General features: G+C 38.2%; 1 protein-coding gene across 5 annotated transcripts in view; it reads right to left on the bottom strand.

The window, feature by feature from the left end:
- Positions 1 to 9,302: 9,302 nt before the first annotated feature.
- FAM107B (family with sequence similarity 107 member B) overlaps positions 9,303 to 25,881 on the bottom strand; it is a 92,631-nt gene continuing 76,052 nt past the window's right edge. For all 5 annotated transcript variants that reach the window (XM_020999748.2, XM_020999751.2, XM_020999752.2 and 2 more), the window contains exons 3-4: positions 13,865 to 14,018; positions 9,303 to 12,127 (exon numbers count right to left, since the gene is read on the bottom strand). In XM_020999748.2, the coding sequence (XP_020855407.1) occupies positions 12,011 to 12,127; positions 13,865 to 14,018 (271 nt within the window). In that variant the 3' untranslated portion in view covers positions 9,303 to 12,010. The remainder of the gene's footprint in view (positions 12,128 to 13,864; positions 14,019 to 25,881) is intronic.

Raw genomic sequence — 25,881 nt, 5'->3', positions numbered from 1 at the left:
GGGGAGAGGGGCATCCTGAAGATTTCTACTAGGCTTCAAGTAGAGCAGTAAATGTCCTTGTTCCATACCTACCTGGCATTAGACTTCAGTAAGGCCTCAGATTTGTGAAATATTTTGTCTTCAGTGGTCAACTACTATCTCATTTTGTACCCTCCTCTGTTTTTCAGCTCCCTTCACTAACCTTTCCCTGTTCCTTCTGATGCCCACAGGCTGCCCACCCCATGAAACACTGCATGCTCTGGGTCTGTGCCACATGAAGACATAGGATTAGAGTGGAAAGGGATTTTCGGTCATCTAGCCCAACCAATATCCAGGGGAAGGAAAGGAAACAAGCATTAAGTACCTGCTGTGTTCCAGGCATAGTGCTAAGTGCTTTTACAGATATTATCTCATTTAATCCTCACAACAACCCTGGAAGGTAGGTACTGATACTATTGCCCTATTAAAGAAACTGAGGCAGACAAAAGTTAAGTGACTTTCTAAAGCTCACACAGTAATAAGTGTCAGAGGTGAGATTTTAAATTCACGTCTTCCTGATTCTAGGCCCAATCCACTGTGTCACCTAGTCCATATACAACCTCCCCACCAACATTTGGTCTATACTTATAAACCTCTAGTGCAGGGGTTTGATCCTGCAGGGTAGAGACCATATGTGGCCCTCTAGGACCTCAAAACCACCCTTTGACTGAATCCAAACTAACAGAACAAATTCTTTTATTAAGTGTGACAGCAGACTCATCCTTTCTCTAGTGCAGCCTATTCCACTTTCAGACACCATTCATTATTAAAAAGATTTTTCTTTTATTAAACCAAATCTGCCTCTCTGTGATGTCTACTCATTGGCCCTAGCCCTGCCCTTTGGGGCCAAACAAAACAATCCTAATATCTCTTCTACTTGACAGTTCTTCAGATATTTGATGATAAGCTATCATGTCCCACCTTTAAATTTCCTCTGCAACTAGAACAGGGGGCACTCAATTAAGTGAACCTGACCCCTTTTCCATTTTTTTCCTTTCCTGAGTAGGAGAAGGTACATTTATCCTGAGATAGGTGTGTCCAAGTTTGGAGGTGCCCCTGTGCATTCTAAAGGTCCTGGATCCATTTGGTAGAGTTAGTGGCCAACAGATAGAACTTCTGCACCAATATCGAATAGCTGATTTTCAAGATATTCCACAGAGGACAAGACATCAAATGATGAGAAAAAAATAGAATCACTTTTATATTCCTGGTCTAGACCTCACTGGATATTACTTACCACAGAAGCATTGAACAAAGTTATATCTGTGATTATATCATGCGATTTTGTGTTATTTGATCATATGCACAGGACATATTTTGTGTGAAGCTTTCAGGGTTCATTTTTCTCTGTAACACGTCAAATGTTTTCTTATAAATGATAACTAATAAACAACACAAGAGCTTATATTTTCTATGCTTTAAGGCTAATTTTTTTTCAATGTAATGATGTTAGTCTGCTGTTGAAAATACTTTGCAAAGGGTTACTAATTTTCTTCTCATATTTTCATCAAGGATACACATAAAGATTTCATAAACATGAGAAAGTGAGGACTAGTTTTTGATGTCCCTCCCTCCATTGAAATAGGCCATTGGTTCAAATATCTTGGGCAAGGACTGCAGATTGACCCAGAGAATAAGGTTATGTAAGACAGAGGAAAGAGCACTGACTTTGAAGGCTAAGGACTACTTCAGTTCTTCCCTCTATCCTTGGAAAACAACTCATGTAACCTCTCTGGGCCTCAGTTTTCTCATTTGTAAAATGAGAGGATTGAACTAGATAGCCTTTGAATTTCCTTCTAGTTCTAATCTTATGATCCTATGATCTACAGATACATTATTAATTTTAAAAACTGAAAACAACTAATATTTCTGGAACAAAGGGATGGAAGGAGTATTGGAGAAAGGTTGGAGGGAGGCTGTTACAAAGTACTCAATGGAATGGACCAGATGTGATTGGACATTATTGGAATGGACCTGGGGAGAGGCAGGGTTAATTTGAATCAAGATAAATGTTCATGAAGAGGCAGCAGGAGTATGCAGCTTGTATCTAGGCCAGTAATGTTAGAAGACAGGTATGGGGGAACTAATATGATGGGAAGTAACACTAGAATAGCATTTGATAGTAGGGGAAGAGGATTTATCAGTAGGCAGAAATTAGTCAGTGGAATTCCTTATGGAATTCACCAGTCCCCCAAATTCCAAGTACAATCTAGAATGTCTATTTTTCAGAGGGTATCTGGATAGCATCAAGCTCCACTCCCAGGGGTTATGATGCCACATTACCTCTATTTCTTTATATACAAAATGAGAAGAGGATGGGGTGAATTCTGTATCTTCAATTCTTCTGTATCTTCTGTGTCTTCAATTATAAGCTGGACATGCTCTCTAAGGATTCTTTCAGTTCTAATATGTTTTGATTCTAAATTCCGTGAAAGGCTTCAAATTTGCAAACACTTCAGCAGTAATACTTTAAAATAAGATTGTTTCATTGTTTCAGTCACCTGAGCTTAAAAAAAAAAAGACTGGACCTGTGATTTAATCAGTGTCAGGAATTCCTGAATTTTCTCTACCAGTTCAGGTTAGCACTTTTTTCTGAAGCTCAATTTTCAGTTGCCTAGAGGCCTGAGAAAGTTGTGACTTGTTCAGGATGTATCAGAGGCAGTATTTGAACCCAGCAAACAGCAGCTGCCATTGTTTGATGCTTAATTCCACAGCTAAGCCACAGCCAATGAACAGCCCAGATCACTTAAGTCAACCTCTCAAAAGTGGCCTGCTAATTTTCACTAATTTATGACCTCTCAGACTAACAGGTTCTTTAAACACAGTACTCAGGAATCTGAACCAGAGACTCACTTGGGTAAATTGCCTGACAGAACCCACTGGCAGAAGAAATGACTGGAGACACCAAGAATTGGGTTACTAGCAGCATAGCAACCTAAGTGTAATGGCTTGGAGGAAAGGTCAGGCAGGAAAGGAAGGGCAGTGGGCCTGGATTTCCAACATACATAAATGCATATATTCTTTTATACAAACATCATTGCATACCCCTCAAAAATCAGTCCTCTTGACACCTTTAGCTTGCATGTCATAGGTTGTTGACCCTTGGTCTAGATATAAACTGTTCAAGATATAGGCTCATAGAAAGACCATGCAAAATATCCAGAATGGCTACCATTTGGTGGCATGATATCACAAAAAGGAGATCATGATAATCTCTGCTTTTGATAAATGGAGATAATCCATTTTCTTTCCATTGACAAAAGTTCATCTGAAATGCTTGAAGGTTATAAATAAGGTGGTGCTGAGGAGAAATTGCCATTACAAATTTGTATAAGTCATTACCTTTACCTTTGAAATAGGTCTTTCCCCTTCCAAACTAAATCACAGGTGTAAATCAAATGCAGGGAATTAGAGCATTGACTATATCAGAGGATGAGAGTGCAATCTAGAGAGATCTAAAGGTCAGAACCCAGGTAAACTTCCAATATTCTCAATGGAGAAAAATGGGTAAGTGGCCATTCAACCAATCAGTGGCAGCAATGGATCTTGGGAAGTATAGGAAATACCAATTGGGCACCAATCAAAATTCTCAGTTCCATTACCTGGACCCATTATTGCATGCTCTAAAGGATAGAGTCTGCCATTCACTTAGGCAGTTAACAATGTAAATATATACATTTTTATAGCCTGAAATTTTATCAGTATAGGAAACTCTCCCTACCAATACAGATCAGCAACTAGTCATAATCTTGGAGGATTGCCAAGTAATTAAGTGACTTGCCCAGGGTCACACACAGTTACTGTTAGTCAAAGGCAGCACTTGAACCCAGGTTATCCTATCTCCCAGGGCAGCCTTCTTCTAATCACCTACATCAGTGGTATGAAACTCAGATAGAAAGGATTCTTGCCTGCTGCAAACTGACTTTAAAAACCACAGTATGTTGCATCATATATTTTGTTAAACATTTCCCAGTTACATTTTAATCTGGCTCTGGCCTCCCTCTGGCTGAGAGTTTGATACCTCTAGCCTACACCACAATGCCTGTCAAGCAACTATATGACCGGCAAAATATACCAGAGCTTTAGACTGGACACCTGTAGGAGAGAACAAAGGTTCACTGATAAACCCAAACGAGTACAGCTGGGAGTGGAAATTCACAAACAAACAGAGGTTACCTAGTAATCCAAGATGATGAAGGAGCAGTAATAAAATCATTAATTGGGGCGGGGGGGGGGGGGGCATTCCTTCTGTTTGTGGTACTCATGGGACCTGGGTTTGCATAGTGTTTTGCCTTGCTTTAAAAAGCACAGCTAAATGAAATATTATTGAAAACCTCATTTGAGCCATTCATTCCAGCTACCTCCCTCACTAAATATTTATGCAGTTCAATGTGTTTATTTTGCCTCTTTTAATCTATTATGATAGCATTTACTGTCAGGGACTTACTCATTGGGCACTTAGCACTTACGGCCATTTACCCTTTGTTATCTGTTTCCTGTTTTATCACCGAGTCCTAGTTGCCAGTCTTTTATTCAAGGCCAGTACATAAGAGGGGTTTGGTAAGCACTGGCTGGTTGACTTGACTGGTCTGTATGAACTTCTTGTTCTTTGGGAAGAAGGAAAGAAAAAATGGTATGAAAATGCACTGAAGAAGTTAGAGAGCTGAAACAAAATATATAGGATTAGTCTCCCACATCTAAATTTAAGATAATTAAGCAATTGAGCCCGTTGCCAAAGCCAGTTATTTACTGTTCCACTTAGAAATGTGGCATTAGGGGGAAAAAAGCAGCTAGATTTGGAGTTAAGTAACCTAGGTTCAAATCCCAGCTGAGTTGGGTGATCCTGGACAAATTACTTGATTTAAGTGTCTTCATTTCTAAATAGGATCTCTGAGATCTCTTCCAACTCTGAATTCTATGACTGTTGACTCTCTGTAAAGTGGTCCGATAAAACAATTTCCCACTCAGTGTATGATAAAGCAAGCACTCTTCATTAGCCAACAGTAGTTTTTCCTAATCATGTAACTTTGCTCCTTTTTCATCTTAGCATCAGGAAGATAGAATGTGCAACTGTTGCCTGGGACTTGTAGACTGAATTTAAGAGTTGGAGTCATCCTGGAAGCTCAATACCCATTTCTATAAGCAAGTTACCCAGAATACTTTTCAGGTGAGCATATTAATTGTCTCTTAACACAAACCTCAATAAATAGCTTGAGTTGTCCAGTGTTGATGCAGCTGAGCACAAGCTTCTGTGTAAATAACAGTCATTTGTATTTTTTTTCAATTAACAAGCATTTATTTTCTCTCCTTCCCATTTTGTGACCCCCATTGAAATAAGAAAAACAAAACCCTTGTTAAAAAAAAAATTCAGTCAAGCAAAACAATTTTCAGGATCAGCCCAGTCCAAAAATAATAACAGCTAGCAAGCAAAGCTCTTCACAAATATCTCATTTGATCCTGATAACAACCCAAGGAGGTAGGTGCTGTTTGTCGTGCTACTAACCCATCCCTGCTTTGCACACCTGGAATGAGGTACAGAGGTGGTATTTCATATGCTTATTATGCCTGTGATGGTTTTTGATGTGAACAATCATTACATTAGTCAGTCTCTTTGGTGCTACAGCCAAGCTGTAGCATGTGCAGCATCCACACTGGTAAAACCATCTCAGCAGATGGGCTAAACTAGGCTGAGGCTAACCGACAGGCCTCAAACCTGTGAGTTAGGGGGGTGTCTACCCCCAAACATCTGAAGACTTTCCTGGGCAGAACGGGGTGGGGGAAATGAGAACAATTTGCCATGAAAGGCCATGAAGGTGGCTGAAGCCCCATTGTGAAGCACGTAGATCTTGGTCAGACATTGAAGATGCCAAAATCTACTGCATCCTGGGTCATTACCCTGGTCTTTTGTCCTGCCACTGAACTTCAGTGGCTTTGAAAGATAAAGGCTGCAATTCCGCCTCACTTAAACCTAATTCACGTGCAAATGGAGATGTCCTCTTCAAAAATGGATGAATATGTATGCTAATGTTATTCTCATTTTACAGAGGGGGAAACTGAAGCAGACAGCAGTAAAGGGACTTGCCCAGGGTCACACAGCTTTTAAGTGTCTGAGGCCATATTTCAACTCAGTTCTTCCTGACTCCAGGTCCAGTTCTCTATCCACTATGCTGTCTGGCTGCCTCTAGACATAATATTCTAAAGGCGAATGTACAAAAGTTGGTTTATTTTAGCCTTTTTAATTTTTTTCAATTAAAAAGTATTTATTTTCTCTACCTCTGATTTACCTGTACCTCTCTCTTCCAAGAGAGTTTAAATAACATAGGAGACCTGGGAGTGATTTTGTTATATTCTAATTATCTTAAAAGAAGAAAGGAGAGAGGGTAAATTTTCTTCTTAATGACCAGTAATCACTATTTTTTCCTAGTTCCTATTCAGAGTCCTTGTAGCCACCAAGGAACTTTTCCTATCCCCTCCCTCCCCTGCTCTGAGGTTTGACTGAATCTTTGAATTTAAAAGATGATGAAAAGAGAGTTCATTTTAATTGTAACAAGGTGACATTTGTAATCACAAGAAAAAGGTTGGTAAATTATCCTATTGTGTTACACTAGAGTTTCTACATCACCCAAGAGTGGAAATTTGTGAGAAATGAGTTCATTAAATATTCTGGGACTAATTCCAAAGCTTATCATAAGTGCTGTAGAAAAGCAGTAATTCATTACATATTTACCACTTCCTGGCATTCCTATACACCTAGATGCCAACCAATAAAAATAATTGTGGGAAAAATCCTAGCAAGCATCAAACCCACAATTTCCCATGGGGATGGGAAAAAAAAAACGAAAGGGGAAAAGTTGTTTTCCTGAGACTGAAGGATGTTTGTGAACTCTGGATCCCCATGGGCTGCACCCCTTTTGTACACTACTGAGAGCTGCAGCTTGTGCTCAGACCACAGGTCTGAAGGTATTTCACACATTAGGTGGTCTGGAAAAGGAAGAGATAATAATTCTGACAGCTATTCAAAATGTACAAGGCACTGTGCTTCCTGCTGAGGGTAGAAGAGTAAAAAAAAAAAATGCCAGTCTCCATCCAGAAGGAACTTATATTCTGCAAAGAGAAATGATATATTCGGGATTGTTAAATATTCAGTGTGAACATTTACACCTCAAATCAGCAAATAACACAAATAAGGGCTTGTTTTATTGATTTTCTAATCCTAAAAAAAGGGATGGAAAAAATGTGAACAATGCAGATAAAATTTAAAGTGTGTCCAAGGCATTTTTTTTTTTTCTGGAGAGCCAGTTTCTAAATATTTACCAGCATATTCCTAAATACAAGCTAAAAGGTCCTGGAATAGAAGGAGACAGGAGCTGGAAGGAGACAGAAGATATAAAGGACAAAGCTGCTAATCCGTGTACAAGGATCCCTGCAGCCCACATGCTGACTAAGCTTAAATGTGGAATTACTTTATGTTGTTTTTAATTATTTAGTTAAATATTTCCCAATTACATCTTAAATCTGGTTCCGCCCCACTTGGAAGTGTGATAGGCCCTGTGTTTCCATCTGGCATAGTAGATAGGGCATTAGACTACTAGCATTGGAAGACCTGGGTTTGAATCTTGCCTCACATGTACCGTGTGGCCCTGGGGAAGTCACTTACCCTCTGTGGACGAGATGTAAAAGGAGGGAGTTGTATTCAATGGCCTCTGAAGTCCCTTCCAGCTCTGCATCTATGACCCCATGTGAAATCCAAATTGCTCTACGGAAATTTGAGTGGAGGTAAGAATACTTTCATCTGGGAGAAGAGAGAATACACTTTCAGAGCAACTAGCTTCATGGATGAGGTGGCACCTGATTGAGCCTTGAGGGAAAAGGATTCTGAAAAGCAGAGATCAAAGCTAGGAGGACCTCAAAGATGCCTTGGCCCGACTTCCTTAGTTTCAAATGAGGAAACTGAGGCCCAGAAAGGTAAAGTGACTCGCCCTTAGCCCAGTAGCTAGGACATAGCAGGCACTTGATGTTTATTGATTGGCTGCCCAAGGTAACATAAGTCAGCATCAGAGGTAGGACTGGAACCCTCATCCTCTGATGCCAGAGCCAAGGCTCTTTCCACTGGAAGTTGTGAAAGATTGCAAGGATATGCAGAGGCAAGAACGATGGCCGTTTGGTTTCAGGGGAACTACTAATTATCCAACTTGACTGTAACAGAGGGTACATACTGGATTCTAAATTCTTCATTCCTATGTCCTTAGACTCATCTCCATCAAGTCACGTTAAATGTTTTAAGGAGGTTTGTCAATGGAAAGAAATCCTTGGAAACTTTCTAAAACACCTTTCAGATCAAATTTTTAAAATTTTACCATTTCAGAATTATGAAATTTTTACATTTTAAGGCACTAAAATGTAACTGATTCAAAGGTTAATTTGCCAAGTGTGTAGACGTTATCCCCACCCCAGAAAACTACAGCTACATCCTGTCCTATGAATGAAACTGGGATATTCCTGAAAAAAGACATAAGCAGTCTCTTACTTGCAGTCACATCACCTTAGATTTGTGAAAAGTGCTATAGCTTACAAAGTATTTCACACGTATATTTCCCTTGATTTTCATAATAATCCTGTGGCAATAAACAAGACCTAATGGCAAGGCAGATAATGCAGGTGTCTTCACAGTGACTTCAGAGACATTAAAAGATCTTTCCTATCCCCTCAACCCCAATCCTCAAAAGCACTTTTATTGTCCTGCCCAAATAACTGAAATCCTCAATACCCTGGGTGAAAAAACTGAAGGCTCCTATTAATAAATAAATCTATTATGTGAGAAGGGCTATCTACTAAGACATTAATACCTATTAACATCCTAGCATGATGCAATATAGCTCATCAGTCACCTAGAAAGGACCTGAAGGAATGGAACAACAGCTCAGCCTAAATGCCTAATTTGAGAGCAGGGAGAAGGTAAAGAACTGGAGGTGGTGGAAGCAAACATGAACAATGTTGTTGTTGTCCACTCATTTTCAGTTGTGTCTGGCTCTTCATGACCCCATTTGGGGTTTTCTTGGCAAAGATACTGGTGGGGCTTGCCATTTCCTCCTCCAGCTCATTTGATGGAAACTGAGACAAATAGTGGTCTGCCCACGGTCTCACAGCTAGTAAGTGTCTGAGGCCAGATTTGAACTCAGGAAGATCAGTTTTCCTGACATCAGGCTCGGTGCTTTACTTAATTCACAACCTGAACAGAATTACCTTGTAAGTTCAAGCCATCTTTTTCTATATGACAGACACAGTTGTATAGTTCAAGCATGTAGTAGATTTTTATTAAGCATAACTTTGGTTCTAAGAATTCCACCCTCATTTCTGTAATACTTTCAGTTAAAAACAATTATATAAGAGCAAATACAAAAAATATTAAATTATGAAATTGTGAAAACAAACCCATTAAGGCTCCCTTTATATATATTATATACACTCAAACAAGTCAAAGTTTTTTAGAATAGAAGAATAAAGTCATAGTGTAGCTCATAAGGAAAGCAACACGAATTTGTTACCATGCTATCAAAGTGGGAGACAACAAAATTTTCAAATAAAAGGACAGAAAGACAGTTAAAATAAAACATTGGACCATTGCAAAATTAGAAAGTGGCTCAATAAACAGAACTGTTCAGAAGACTTCTACAAATTCTAACCAAGTTGTATAGCTTTTTTATTTTAAGGGAGATTTTGCTTGCCATGTTTTAACTCAGATTTATAGGCTGGGCCTATCAGGATCCTAAAATGAACTCTAACTATATATTCTACTTGTTTTGTAACAACAAACCTTACTTTCACACTATATTTACAAGACTGTTTTGAAGCATTTTGTCTGCTAGGCTGAAAACCACTCAGCACACTCAGCTAGTGAATTTGGGAGGAAAATACCAATCCACTGTTACTCCTCCCCACCACCAGAGAAGAATAAGCTTCAAGCAGACTACGATGGGAAGATGAGGGATAGTATGATCCTTTTAAAGGACTGTGCTGAGCAAGCAAAGCAGATAGGTATCTCTTCAATTTGAATAGCTCAAGATATCTGTCAAACGGACGATTTACCACAAATGTAGGACTCTAAAGATCTAAGATCTTGCTGAGTAAAAGAGTTGTGGACTTATTCTAAATCCTGGTATTATAAATCACTCCATCAACCCAACACACAAAAGGAAGAAATCCTAGTCAATATGAAATTGGAAATGTACTTTTGAGATGATCTATCACCATACTTCTTCTCAAAAGGAGTAGAGAAATAGGAGGAAAATCTCAGCCATCACCATTTCATTTTACAAAGACAAAACTAATAGGATAAAACAGCATTTCTGCCTGATAATCACATTTGTATTCTGTAGCAATAATCCTCACTGATGAACTGGATAATCTATTTCAAATATAATTTCCTATAATGTGTTCTCTATCTTTACGTTGTAACTTTATGTATTTGTGCTATGCTGCTCACTTGAGGATTTGAAATCTGGTCCTACAAAATCCCCCAATGATGCCAATTGCCATTATAGTTTTCAAGGCCTTCAGATGGCTTCGAGGTTGAACTTTATATAAAGTTAGGCAAAAATAGTCACTGGCTCTATATCCTACACAGAGAACAATATTGAAGCTACACTTTTCCCAATTTTCCTATATCCCAAATTTCATCCAAAATGGGAGGCACTCCTGCACATGCAAGATAGAAAATACATTTGCATAAATATTTAGCTATTATTTATAATTGGGAATTTACTTCTCAATAGTGCTCTGGCTAGCAAGAGGAATCTTAGCAAGTCTCTCCCCTAACGTTGGCTTTTCCTGAGAGGGAATTTAGTAGTCATTATCACTGAGACAGTGGTAATATGCTGCCTTCACAGGAAAAAAAAAAACAGTAAAGGCATATGTGATCATTAATCAAAAATTTTCCAAAGCTTCGTTTCTAACATTCAAAATGTACAAATGCAAGAAAATCTTCTAAAGTAAGTCTCCTTGAGACCAGTTCATACTTGCATCACATTAAGCTAAAATATCTTGCTACAGAGCTCCCACTTAGGATTCTCCCCATGTGGCTAAGAGAAGACCAAAGTAATTAAAGGATCTTGACCTCTACTTATAACACTGAACTTGGATCTATAGACTCCCAACATTTTGCCTAAATAAATGAACTGGAAAAAACAAAAAAGGAAAATACTGAGAGGGACAACTATGCCATCAAACCATCAGAGAAAATGTGAAATGCCCTTCTTTGGGTTGGAATGTTAACCAAATAATATACTGCTGCTCAAAAACAGAAATGACTGAAAAGAGGAAAATGTATGTATTTCCTAAAAGTGGATTCAGAGTTCAGATTTTATAACTTCTTCACCACTTCCTAATTCTGTAATATCAAGCCAACTAAGATACAACCTGTATGAACATTTTTTTCCACACTTAGGTGTTAAGATTTAACCCATGCTAAGATTTTCAGGCTTTCCAAACCAGAATCACAGTTACGAAAAGTAACAGATTAAGCACATTTTTGTGTAAGCTAAATTCTTTAAAAGATAACCAAGAGTTAGAAAAATAATATTTTTTAAAAGAAGAAAAAATAAAAGTACTATGTCCCCACTACAGTTAGGTTGGAAGAAACCAAGTAGTGCAACACTTAAGATACTCCAGTGTCCTCGTTCTTTCTTTTGAGTCTCTGAAGACAAGTCTGTTATACCAACAATAAGCTGCTTATCTGCTGGTCAACATATTTCATTTGGCGAATCTGAACTGCAGCTATCATAGTCAATTTATCCCCCCAGATTCAAGGAAAAAATGATAAACAAAATAACCCCTTTTAAAAAGTAAAACTTCTGCGGGCTGGCTTTTTCTCAAAAACAGATGTCTCTCCATGCTACTACTGGCTCAAGAGGAAGCAGCACTGGAGATGATCCTACAGGAATGTCCTCTGTGCAGCAAGGGGCTAGAATCCAGCAAGTTTTTGCACAGTGTATGCCTAAGAATCCTGGACTTCCGCCATTTCTTGGCCTGTTCTTCTAAGGTTTCCTTTCACCTTCACAAATTCTGGGGCATTTTCCTGCTCCTCTTGAATCTTCTGTTTCTCAAGCTCAAGCTTAAATGAGAGTCACAAACAGAAAAAAATAAGATATTTAGAGCAACAAGTTTTTCAGAACACTCATCCCTTTCCAGCAGTCACTAACCACCACCCATCAAACTCCAACTTTTCTCCCACTATCCTCTACTTTACCAAGATGAAAAGAAAACACTATGACCCCATTTTAGAGATCAAGTAATACTACTGACCAGTAATACTAATATGTGTATGCACATCCAGATGAACACACACACACATTCTCCCTCAAACTGCTAGATTTAAAAAGCAAAACAAGAGAGAATTATCTATGAACAAATTGTTTGAAATTCCGTTTTTTTGCCAAAAAAAAAAGATTTCCTCATTCACTCCTCCTTCCCAGAACAACAACAACCACAAAAAAAACCAAACAGGCAAAGAGAGATGTAGGGGAAAGAGTCCTAGACCTGTCTTGGAGGCCAGAAGACTGGCCCACCTCTGGTTCTGCCACTTATTGATCTCATTTCCCTGGTCAAACCATTTAACTTCTCTCTGAGCCTGTAGTGTCTTCATTTGTAAAAAGTAATTGCTTTCTCTCTTCCAATATAATTTACGAGGGCAAATGTTTAACAAATAAAAAGTACTATAGAGAGTCTTTGCAAGTGGATCATTCTGCAGGCTAAAGTGATTTGTAGGGACTCCAGCGGGATGTGGGAAATGGGAGGGAGGTAAGAAGGGGGCCAAGCAAGAACACATGGGGATTGGGAACAGAGAAGTGAGAGAAAGAAGAGGAACACACAGAGGTCAGGGTCAGTCACATAGGGGCCTGGCCAGAACCAACAAGAAAAACATGCAGGGGGGCAGATACCTGTGAGCCAGACAAGGACAAAGACAGGAGAGGATGGGCAACACACAGGAGCTAGGGACAGATACTCAGTACCCAAGCTCAGACAAATGGAAGTCAGACATGAGGGTGGGTGGATGGAGCAAAGCTCTCTTCTCTCAGCTCTGGAGGTCTCATGCCAAGCCCCCACCCAGTGGCAGCAATATTCATTCTTGGAGGTTTGTTTTTGCTTTTTGGTGGAGGGGTGGGAGAAGCAGAGAACCAAGCTTGTGGCAGGAATAGAGAGAGAACATAGTACTGTGAAGTTAACATTAGGTGTATTTTGGGAATGCGGATTTCTTTCAGAATTCTTTATGTAAGGTCAAATTTGCATAATACAAATTTACAGTAAAGCAAAAACTGTAGATGTATTTATATATACAGTCTGTAGATGTATGTTATTTTGTCCGAAGCCAAAGCACTTGTATGTTTATATTGTCATTGGTGATATTTTTATTTGGAACCTGTGATTCTTTAGTGTTGGGGAACTGCAAACAAGGAAACTCACCCCACCAACAAAGATTGGTAACTTGGTCTTAAAAAAAACTGAGAAGACTGAGCCTTGACTTGTGAGCTGTACTTCCCATACTAATGGCAAATTCAGAAACAATTTCCAAAAGAGTCTTCTCTTGTACCTTTGTCACAGTCACCCTCTTGCTTCTGGTGTTTTCTAAGAATACCTTTGATGACTTCCCCCACACTCTGATTCTCTGACTCCATATTCTTGTCCCCACATCATATGCCTTTCCTTTACTTCACTGAGTTTTACTCTACCCATTTCCTTAACTGAACATATTTCTTCTATTCCAGAGCTCTTGTATGTTTGTCAGCTGAGCTCCAACTTTCTTCTGTCTCACCAAGCAGACAATACTTGCATCCCACCACTGCCCACTCACCTGCTCCAACTTTTGCTGCCGTTTCAGTAGTTCTATCTCCAAATCAGATTTCTTTTTTTGGGCTTCCTCTTCCTTCTGCTGCTTTATCACTTGGTCTCGTTTTCTCTTCTCCATCACTTTCTGTAGCTCTGGTTTATTCTGAGGTGCAAGACCCCTTCAAAAGCAAATACATTTCTAGTTTAACAAGAACACTATTGTTTTGTTTTTAAAAGATCCACAATTAAACAAAGCCATCCATAGCAGTGCCAGAGCAGTACGGTGGTGAGAAAGCCTGACATTTCAGCCCAATTGTTGAATAACCAGAAGACATGGGTCAAGTCCTATCTCTGCCATTCACTTCTTGTGTGACCTTGACCTTGGACAATCACTTCATTCCTCCAGGCTTCAGCTTCTTCATTTGCAAAAAGAATTACTTGGTTTAGATCAGAGTGCTGAATGTTTTTTGTGTCATGGACAGACCTCAGCAGTCTGGTGAAGCCTATGTACCCCTTCTCAGAAAAAATGTTTTAAAATTCATAAATACAGAGAATTACAAAGGAAACTAATTATGTTTAGATAAAAATTTAACAGTTCCCCCAACCAAATCGAAAGACTACTTGAAATCTATTCGTGAACCTCCTTGATGGTTCACAGACACCAGTTTAAGAATCTCTGGTCTAGGGGGCAGCTAGGTGGTGCAGTGGATAGAGCACCAGCCCTGAAGTCAGGAAGACCTGAATTCAAATCCGGCCTCAGACCAAATACTTGACACTTACTAGCTATGTGACCCTGGGCAAGTCACTTAACCCTAACTGCCAAAAAAAAAAATCTTCACTCTAGATTAGATTGTCTTTTGAGCTCCTTCCAGCTCTAAAATCTATGGTGCTCACCCGCTAACTAATAATACCTTTCCTTAGCTCAGCAAAATTGATTCACAAGGTGGAAGCCTAGGAAGGATCAGCACCTCTCCCATATGACTGCACAAAACCAACTCAGAGCCAGACAGAACTTAGATATTATTTACTGCAAAAGTTCTTAACCTCTGGTCAATGAACTCTAAAAGTAATTAGATAAATGAATTTCAATATAATGACTGGCTTCTTTTGTAATTCTATTTAATTTTATCCATTTACAAACATTTGGAGAAGGGGCCCACAGTCTTCCCAACCTTGCCAAGGGGGTCCATGGCACAAAAAAGGTTCAGAGGACCTAGTGTAACTCACTTCCTTCCTTTCCCAAATGAGGAAACAAAAGATCAGTGAAATTAAATGATTTGCCTAAAGTCATACATCTAAGCAGTGCCAGAGCAGGGAGTTGAGTCTTAGATCTATCTGTTCCTTGTGTGCGCTTTTCATAGGAACAGGGATTTAGAGCTGGAAGCAGCTTCAGTGATGATAAAAACGCCTTCATTTTGTAGATGAGCAAAGAATTTTGTCCAAAGTAACACAACTAGTGAGTGTAGCACAGCCAAGATTCAAATCCAGAAACCTCTGACACTAAATCCTCTATTTTTCCACCATACTACAAAGCCTTAGAAAATATTAAATGACATGAGTAGAAATAAAATGAAAGAAAAATTCAGGGGCATCTGGTAGGAAAAAAACAAACAAACCAGGACTGGTCAGTCTCAAACCTCTAAGCTTTAGTATAGAAGTTAAGCAATCATTTTCTTATTGGGGGAAGTAGGTTATCTTAATTGTTTTACAGAGGTGAGGAACCTGTGGCCTCGAGGCCACATATGGCTCTCTAGGTCCTTGGGTGAGGCCTTTTGACTGAGTCCAAGTTTTACAGAACAAATCTTTTTATTAAGGGGACTTGTTCTGTGGAGTTTGGATTCAGTCAAAGTGCTGCACTTGAGGACCAAAGGGCCATGTGTGGCCTTGAGGCCACAGGTTTCCCACCCCTGGTAGAAGCTTAAAAATACAAATACCCTCAAAAATCAAGAAAATCCATAAAAATTCAGGCAGGAAAGGAATGTACATAATCATTAAGACAAAATTAGAAACAGAAATCCACTATCAAAGAATACAGTTCATTTATCACTCATTTTCTTCCTATATGAAATGGACACATCTCCCTGTGACTCACTGAAACCCCAAGTTTACTCCCTGTACTCCTTTTCAGTCTTCGATTTAATTCAAGTGAACAAAACATATTAAATACCTGTACACAAGGCGCTGTCTCAGGCACAGAAAGACAAAAATGAAACAGTTTACCTTCAACATTAAACACTACAACTAAGTTGTAGAAAGTAATTTTAGGAGATAGACACATAACTTGGGTGGGATAGGGTATTAGAAATCAGGAAAAGCCTCCTGTAGTATTTCTAAGCATTGCTAATATGTAGCATCATCAATTTATAAGCTAGTGTAAAATTCCAAGGATGAAGGGTAGTTTATTAAAAATCAAGTAACAAAAATGGAGTGATCCTGGTATGGGCATCAAACAATACATTTAGTCTTGATAACTGAAATACATTTCAATCACATGTCCACAGTATCTTGCTCATCTAAAAAAAGGAAAAAAGTAAAGGAATCATAGTTTCATGCATTAAATTTGTTTATAGCTTAGTTACCTCAATGTAGGCTGCCTACATTTTATAGATCAAAGTGCTGACAGATCAAAGTATAGTAATATCATTATTTTTAAAATTTAGGAAATGACTACCAAATTATTTTAGTAAGTACCCCAACTTAATGACTGGATTTATAATTAATAATATAGTAATATAATTAGTGATATTACTAACTACTTCAAATTTTTAGGGTTAAGGAATTTAACTGCCTGCATTATTTAAAATTTAGGGTTCATTTTCCTATTCTACTAGCCTAATGTACTTCTACAATTATCAAATTTATCCATTAAATAGACCCAGGGATCCACAAAGCTGACATTCTCCTCCATATATGAACAGGTTAAATATTATGTAGTATTCAACTTCTGCTTAAAGCTTTTATGTAATAGCAACAGTAACATAAAATATTAACAAAATGCTCAGAAAAATGGTGTTCATACAATATCTGAAACATACTAAAAGTTGTAAGATTTTAATTAATATTTCATTATAATGAATTGCTTTTAATTTTCTGTTCATGCAGAGGAAAAGTCTAAAGATCTGCATTTTGATTCTGGAAATCAGAGAGCCTATGAGTTTATAACTATGGCCTTGGCAAAATGAAGGAAAATCCACCCTTCTTAGATTACTTTAACAAGGGTATGGGTTGCTGGGTGGGGGGAAGGGAAAGCAATGTTTTTGACAATTAAAATGAAGGGGAAAAAATGTTTTAATAAATAAATAAATGTGCAATCATTAGTAGTGCTATTATCCAAGTATGAAAGGAGCCAACACAGGAAAACAAATAGCTATACCAGTTGCTTCAGAAACAACTGAAAATGTTAAAAAAAAATTTCAGTGTGATTCTAGATGCTGGAAATTGTGGTGCCAGTATATTCATTTCAGAAAATTAAATAGCTTCATGCCTTCTTCCTGAAGGCAACTCTTCCATGGTCCTTGAATAATTCAAGGCAGAAAGAAAATAACCAAGATAGAATAGACGACAGAGCACATAGGCTACAGGCAAGGAAGTGTCTTTCAAAAGTCACCATCAAATATATGGAAAGGCACTTCGGCAGTTGCATACTTTAATAAATAGTATGGTAAATTTTATTAACAGTATAAATTAATGTAAATTTTCTTTTAACTTCCATCAACAAATACAGGTAATTCAAATATATAAATAAGAGCATAAGCAAGGGAAAATGAGCATGGAAAAGAAACAAAACACTGAATGTTTGTATATTTTGTCTCTAAACTTTTGATTATTTTCTGATAATTCTAGCTCTTAATACATGTATTACTGACTTTAACACAATGCTAAACTTATCCTTTTGTGTCTACAAGCCATTTATTGCTGTGATTGTTGTCTCACTACAATCAATACTGATTTCTTTTGGTTCTGCTTTATTTATACATCACTTTTTGTGTATCTTCCCATATTTCTTCAAATTCTTCATTTTAATTATTTTTCAGGATCCAAATTGTTACTTACTTTAATTTGTTTAATCATGTCCCAAATTCTAGAAACCTAGTTTGTTTCAAGGTTTTTGCTATGGGGGGAAAAACAGTGCTGTCCTGTCTATAATTCTTAAGTAGTATGATCACTTGGACAAAGGATATTACAATTAAAAAAATTCTTATTGCCTAACTCCATATTGATTTTGTTAAAAGTTTGGACCAATTCTCAGCTCCTTCAAAAGAAGAATAGGGTGACTATTGATGATACAGAACTTTAATACTAACCCAAAGTACCCTGATTTCTGACTGTGAAAAACATTCAGTTCCCAATACTCTTGCCCCAGTCTGACTTCTTCTAGGCTTAAGATATTAAAAGATGTTCAGTTCTTTCATGGAGATTTCTTAATCTTTGACTTTGCTGATTTGATTTGCAACTGTGCAAAATGGTATGGTTGTTCCAGTTTGTATGGACTCCACACTGGGTAAAAAATCCTTTAGGACAATATGGGCATGAATCTCAAAAGGCATGAATGAATAGATAAATGGATAATCAACAGAAACAGAGGAAATAGCCACATTAATAAATTGGCATAATAACCCCTTAAGTTCTGACATATAATCTGCACGGATACAAGAGTAAATGCTTCCGTCCTGTACTGCTTATCAATTTTTACCCATCAAGTTAGACATTATTTCCTGCTTTTGATATAAAATATCTATGAAACCTTTTTCAGGTGTATATATATATATGTGTGTGTGTGTGTGTGTGTGTGTGTGTGTGTGTGTGTGTGTGTGTGTGTATATGTGTATATATATATATATATATGTATATATATATATATATATATGTATATATATATATATATATATATATGTACCAGTGTGAAAATTAGAGCTTGCTCCCTCCCAGTTCTAAAAGATGATAACTATGATGATGATGATATATATATATATGTACTTTTTGCTATTTATTTAGTATTTTATTTTCCCCAATTATATATAAACAGAAGTTTTAACATCCATTTTTAAAATTTTGAGTTCCAAATTCTCTCCCTCTGTTCCCATCCCCTCACTGAGAAGGCAAGCAATTTGATACAGGTTACACACATGTAGTCACACAAAACATATTTCCATATTAGTCATGTTATAAAAAAAACAAGAAAAATAAAGTTAAAAAAAAAGTATGCTTCAATCTGTATTCAGACTCCATCAGTTCTTTCTCTGAGGATAGATAGCATTTTTTCATAAGTCCTTCAGAGTGGCCTTGGATCACTGTATTGCGGAGAACAGCTAAGTCATTCATAGTTGATCATGATATATATACTTAAAGACAACAAGAATTTACCCATTACATACTAGAAAATGCTTTTTCAAAGTACAGATGGCCAAATATATGTCATATCACTTTTATACATGCCATTCAGTTCACTCATAGGAAAAAATGTCTCCAGAATATTAAACAAGTGGATGAACAATCTACATGTGCTAAGTCAAATCATTCTCCCTAGTTTTTTTCCTCTGCTAAAAAATGTGAATACTTTTCCAAAATGGAAAAAAAAACTAGCCAGATACAAGTTTTTCAGAGTCAGTTAAATACTGAACCCTCAATTTTATACACACACACACACACACACACACACACACACACACACACACATCTCTGGATATTATCTCATTTGATCCTCATAATAACCTTACAATGTGGGTGCTATTATTATCTCTATTTTGTAGATAAGGAAACTGCCGCCAACAGAAGTTAAGTGACTAGTCCAGAGTCATACAGTTAGTGCATGTCTGAAGCTACATTTGAACTCAGGTCTTCCCAACTCCAGGCCCAATGCTCTATCCATTGTGCCCCCTAGAAGTCTCTGAAAAACCTAACACAAACGGACACAGTCAGTGTTGTTTGGGAGAGGAAGCCTCTGGAAACCTGCCTATCTAGTATTCCACTGAAAACATTCTGTCTGCCATTATGAACCAGATGAAGAACACAGTCTCCTGACCCACATTAAACTGCAACCAGATCAAAAATTCAAAGAATTGATCCAAAACTTGGCTAGGACTTAGAAGACACAACAAACTAGTATACCTTTAACATCAAACATGACTTGCCTGAATTTAATAATACACATAAAATTGAGACTGCTCACTATCAGCAGATGCTATGATATCTGAGTTTATTAATAACTACCTTAAGGAACATAGCTTCTAGAAAGCATTTGAGTTTTGAAGACTGGGGAGAAACACCCTTCTTACTCAGATGAAGAACCTGAAAACTCCACAAAATAATGAAAACAAGGACTACCAAGTAATTTTTATACAAGAGGAACCACTTTGGCTGAATGGGTCAAGACTCTGAAATAAATTACTAGTAATGTCACTCCCTCTCTCTGGGTCTGTTTTCTTATCTATAAAATGAGTACCCTGGACTGAATTATCTTATCTCCTTGGTCTCTTCCAGCACTAAATCCTATAATTCTATGACTTTCAGCCAAATTGGCATCAGTCAGACCTAGGCAAAAAACCCCCACAAAAAAACCCTATTAGGAACTACCAGATGATAACATATAAGGAATGGGGAAATATTTGCATCCTTTCAACAGTTTTGAGAAGCAGGAGTTTCAAGAGTCACCAGAGACAGAAGCAAAGGTGAGAAGGAAGAGGCAGATGCAAGAGCAAGTTTTAGAGATTATGCTTATTATACAAAAGGTGCATGCACCTAGGAGTAAACTTGCATTTGTATAGTTTTCTGTGTGCATTCATAATTGTAAGCAGCTGGGCTCTAAGTACATTTGGAAGATAGCTGACAATTTGATACCTCTCCCAAAGAATACTGGCTGCGTCCACTTGTGTTTGGTTTTTCAAAGATATCTAGGGGGCACAGTGGATAGAGCACTGGGCCTGGAGTCAAGAAGACCTGAATTCAAATCTGGCCTCAGACAGGCACTAATTATGTGATTCTGGACTAGTTACTTAACCTCTATGGCAGCTTCCCTATCTACAAAATAGGGATAATAATAGCACCCACATTCAAGGGTTATTATAATGATCAAATGAGATACTAATTGTAATGTGCTTAGCATAGTACCTGGCACACAGTAAGCACTATACAAATGTTAGCTATCATCATCATCTTCATTATTATTTTGTTTTTGCCCTGATTTATGTCAATTTTAAGTGATTTTTTTTTCTTTTCAATGTAAGCTACGGCTACTAGCAAGAGAAACCTAAGAATTAGTAAGATTGCCTCCACAATCCTTTTAGACTTTTTAGAAACTGATATATTTCTTGCAGTTTTTAAAGACAAATAATTCTGGTAGCTGAATCCAAATCTCAGATTTTCAAGTTAAGTCCCACCTCAGACAACTGCTACATATGTGATCCTAAACAATTCACTCAGCACCACCCAGACTTTGTTTCCTTATCTGTAAAACAAGGATAATAAGACCTATAGTTACTACCTCATAGGCTTGTTTTGTTACAAATGAAAAAATGGATATAAAGTGCTTTTCAAACCTTAAAGTATTGCATAAATATAAATTATTATTTCTTCTAAAACTTCTGAGTCTAAGTCAGAAGGAAATGGAACATATTTATGTTCAAAAGGGATTCCACTCAATGTAATTCTGAAGAAGAGAATGGCTCAGATGGGTCTAGGAAAGCCCTGAAACATGTGGTTTGTGCCATTAAACACACCATTGTGCATTTAAAGATTATAAGTTTGAGTTGTTTAACTGTTTTAAAAAGTATATTCCATTAATCTGAATAGTTTTCAGGTAAGCATGTAGGTTGGTTGCTTGATTGTGGTCCTTTGTTCTGGAAGAGAATCAAAATGACATCACTATGTTGGAGTCAAGTTACAGTGTGTCTGACTGTGGCTGATCATACCAATACGAGCTCAGAAGATGCTTTTAAATTTGCATCTCGCCCTTCTTTTGAGCTATTGCTATTCTGTTTCACTCATAGAGCACAGCTCCTTCTTTGAGGCAGGCATGCCATGCTGAGCATCCTTTGCCAGCATCTCCCATGTCACACATTCTATTCCAAAATTCTTCAGAGAGACCTCAAGAATGTCCTTGTATAGCTTCTTCTGACCTTTATGTGAGCACTTGTCTGGGGTGAGGTCTCCATAAAATAGTATTTTAAGCAAATGAAAGTTTGTCATTCAAACAATGTGGCCAATCCATCTGAGTTGTATTCTCAGCAGAGTCTGAATGCTTGGCAAATCAGTTTGAGAAAGGACCTCAGTGTCTGGTGCCTTACCTTGCCAGGTGATCTTCAGAATCTTCTTAGACAATTCAAATGGAAGCAATTCAGTTTCCTGGCATGGCACTGGTATATTGTCCAGGTTTCACAGGCATACAACAATGAGATCAGCACAATGGCTCTGTAGACTTTCAGTTTGGCAGGCAGTCTAATACATCTTCTTTCCCACACCTTCCTTTGGAGCCTCCCAAACACTGAGCTAGCTCTGGCAATGTATGTGTCAACCTCATCATCTATGTGTACATTCCTGGAAAGTACACTGCCAAGATAAGTGAACTCGGGCACAGTATTCAAAATTTCTCCATTTACTGTAATTGATGGTTCCACGTATGGATGGTGTAGCAATGGCTAGTAGAGAATCTTGTTTTCTTGGTGTTAACTGTTAGGCCAAAATTAGCACAAGTGGCAGAGAATCGATCTGTACTTTGTTGTATCTCAGCTTCACAGGATGCACTGAGTCCACAATAATCTGTGAACAAAAAAGCATTCACCAACTCTCCCTCCATTCTAGCCTTGGCTTGTAGCCTTTTCAAGTTAAATTAACTTCCCATTTGTGTGGTAGCTGACCTTGATGTCGTGTTCATCCTCACTAAAGGTGTCTGACAATATTGCTGAGAACACAGGAGCAAGCACACAGCCTTGCTTTAATATACTGTTGATTGGGAAAGTGTAAGAGCATCATCCACTATCCAGAACCAAGGCAAGCACTTTGTTATGAAATTGACATACAATACCTATCAACTTCTCTGGACAACCAAATTTTTACATAATTTTTTACAAGCCCTCATGACGGACAGTATCATAGGCATTGGTCAGATTGAGGAACGTTGTGTTTAGACCTCTGTTCTGCTCCTGGAATTTCTCCTGTAGTCACTGGGCAGCAAATACCTATTGATTGTTCCTCAGCCCGTTCTGAAACCACACTAGCTTGTAGGTAGATGCCTATCTTCCAAGTGAAGGATCTGCCTATTAAGGACAACTCTGGCAAGAATCTTACCAGCAATGACTAAGAAAGAGACCCCACCCCTGCACCACCCCAAGATTGTCACAGGACAGTCTATTTCCTTTACCTATAGAGATGGACAACAGAGGCATCCTTGAACTCCTGAGGGGATAACCTCTTGCCATATAACCTGGAAAATTTCAGTCAGCAGTGGAACCCCCACCTTGTAAATCTCATTTGGAATAGTACCAGAACCAGGCACTCTGTCACAGGAGAGGAGCTTAATGGCATTCAAAACCTCTTCTTCAGTTGGAAAAGGTTATATGCAAGAGGAGTTTACTACCACTTCAAATCAATATCTCCACTACTGAATATCAGGCATTCAGCTACAAGAACTTAATAGAACTTAAACATACAAATTTGATTTGATTAAAAATCAAAGAATTTTGCAGTTGTGAGGGTCCTCATAGGTCACCTAGTTCAATTTCTAGCCAAATCATGCATTCCTTCTACAACCTCCCTGAAAAATAATCATTCAGTCTCTATTTTAAGACCTACAGTGATTGGGAAACTCCTTGTCTTAGTCTTAGAAGGCAGAAGTTTACATCTTTGGACTCTAATTGTCAAAAAGTTTTGATATACTGATTCACAATCTCAATCTCTCTTTCATTCTAGATTTGCCCTATAAAATCCAGCAAAACAATTCTAACCCTTCTTCTACATAAAGACCCTTCAGATATTTTGAGACAGAAATACTACGTCCTAATCTTCACTGCCCTCCCCCATCCCACCCCCTGTCAAGTTTTCTCTTCTCCAGGTTAAGCATCCTCTGATTCCTCTACAGCAATGATCTCCAGAGGGGAGGTCCCTCGAGATGGCATTCTCAAGAGAAGAATGGAATGGGGCTCTGATGCAGATTAACTAGGAAAGCCCTGATGAATATGGTTTGTGCCATTAAATGCACTATCACATATTTAAAAGTATCTTGGGAACCATGGCTTGGCCCCAGTGTATGTGTGATTAATCAAAGAGAGGGTGGGACTATCACATCGTGCCTTCAGTATTATAACTAATCAACAGCCAATAATGGAACTTCTCTCTACCAGAACCACTACCTTTATAACCTAGCACTTAGCCCTTCCCTCTGCTATGTCAACTTCCCCTGGGGCCTTCTGAACTTAAAATCAGCCCCTTAGAAAAGTTATAACTTAGGGAAGTTACTGCACAGAGAGCACTGGGAGAATTTTCATCCTTCCCCCCCATCCCTTCAGGGCTGCAGTGGCCACACCTTGGAGGGTATGATCTGGAGTCGAGACTGGTGAATAAGAGCCCCACCTTTCCCCTTCTCATTTTGGGTGAGACAGAGAGATTCATAAAGAATGACAGGCATGGAAGGCTTATAATATGGACCTCAGTTATGATTACATCATCTTTCCTCCCCCAAATCACCCATTTTCAAAACTTCCCTATTACTATTCGGGGTGTCGTCACTTTTCCAGTTTCCCAGATCACCTTTAACTCCTCATTTCCCCCTCATCTCACATCCACATATCCAACAGCTGCCAGAACTTAACAGTTCTACCTCCACATCTCTCACATTTGCCCCCTTTTCCCCTCACACAGCCACTACCCTAGATCAGGCCCTTATCAACTCTCACCTGGACTTTTCCAAAAGCCTTCTACTTGGCCTCCCTGCTGCAAGTCTTTCCCCATTCTAATCTGGCCTGTACACAGATGCCAAAGTGACATTCCCCAAGCAAAGCTCTGATGACATTACTGCCCTACTTGGTAAACACCTGTGGGTTTCTATTGCTTCAAAAACAAACTTCATTCATTCATCTTTATCTCTTCCTTTCTTAACTTCTATTTTTGTGGAAGTTTGAAAACATATACAATTCATATAGTAGTACTTGAGTACAAATATGAAATTTATAAATAAGTAAATATGCACAGACATGGGACACATGCTCACTTTTTATTGATCAGGTGAAAATAGAAATAATGTTTTACTAGAAGGTACAAGATAAAAAAAAATTGTCCTCTGGCATGATTTTTAATCCTTTCACTACTGCCCTAATCTAGTTTTGCTTCAATCTGTCAACAGTCCTTCCTAAAATATGGTACCCAGAGCTGGATGTAATGCTCTAGATGTAGTCTGACCACAGCAATATAAACAGGACTACCACTTCCTTCACTCTGATATTATGTTCCTTTTAATGTAGTCTCTGGTCACATTAGTGTTTTAACTGCCTTGTCACATTTGCTCGCTCATATTGATCTTGCAGTTCATGGAAGAACCCAGAGGTCCAAGAACAGAGCCCTGAACACCCCACTGGAAATTCCTCTATAGGTAAACCTAGATCACTATTCTTTAGTACTAGTCAGATATCTGTAATTTCTCTGTATGATTTATGACTAAACAAGTCTATATGTGTATAGCTCTATATAATTCATAAAGCATATGTTACATCTACCTCATAGTATCTTCTCTCAAAATACAAAAGCATATCAGCATTAGACAATACAAAATACACCAATCCGAAAAACACTTATTAAACATCTTGTGGTAACTCATCCTCCCATACAGGCTAGTTTTCACTCTAGTTTTCCCTTAAAAAGCTGTGAGCCATTTCCTCCAGATTTTTTTGGCTATCTCCTGAATACAAAGGCGAAGAGGGGGAGGGAGAGGGAAAAGGGGTGTGAAGGAATCAGCAAAGTTTGACTGGTATATCATGAAGGCAAGGCAGGCCCAATCAGGCAAGGGTTAAATCAGATGAAGTGTCCTCAATGTCTGTCCTTGTAGAATATCTATCG

Source organism: Phascolarctos cinereus, unplaced genomic scaffold, assembly GCF_003287225.1.
Source record: "Phascolarctos cinereus isolate Bilbo 61053 unplaced genomic scaffold, phaCin_HiC Scaffold_1;HRSCAF=81, whole genome shotgun sequence".
In the NCBI taxonomy this organism is placed as follows: Eukaryota; Metazoa; Chordata; class Mammalia; order Diprotodontia; family Phascolarctidae; genus Phascolarctos; species Phascolarctos cinereus.
This window is presented reverse-complemented; position numbering and strand designations above follow the sequence as displayed.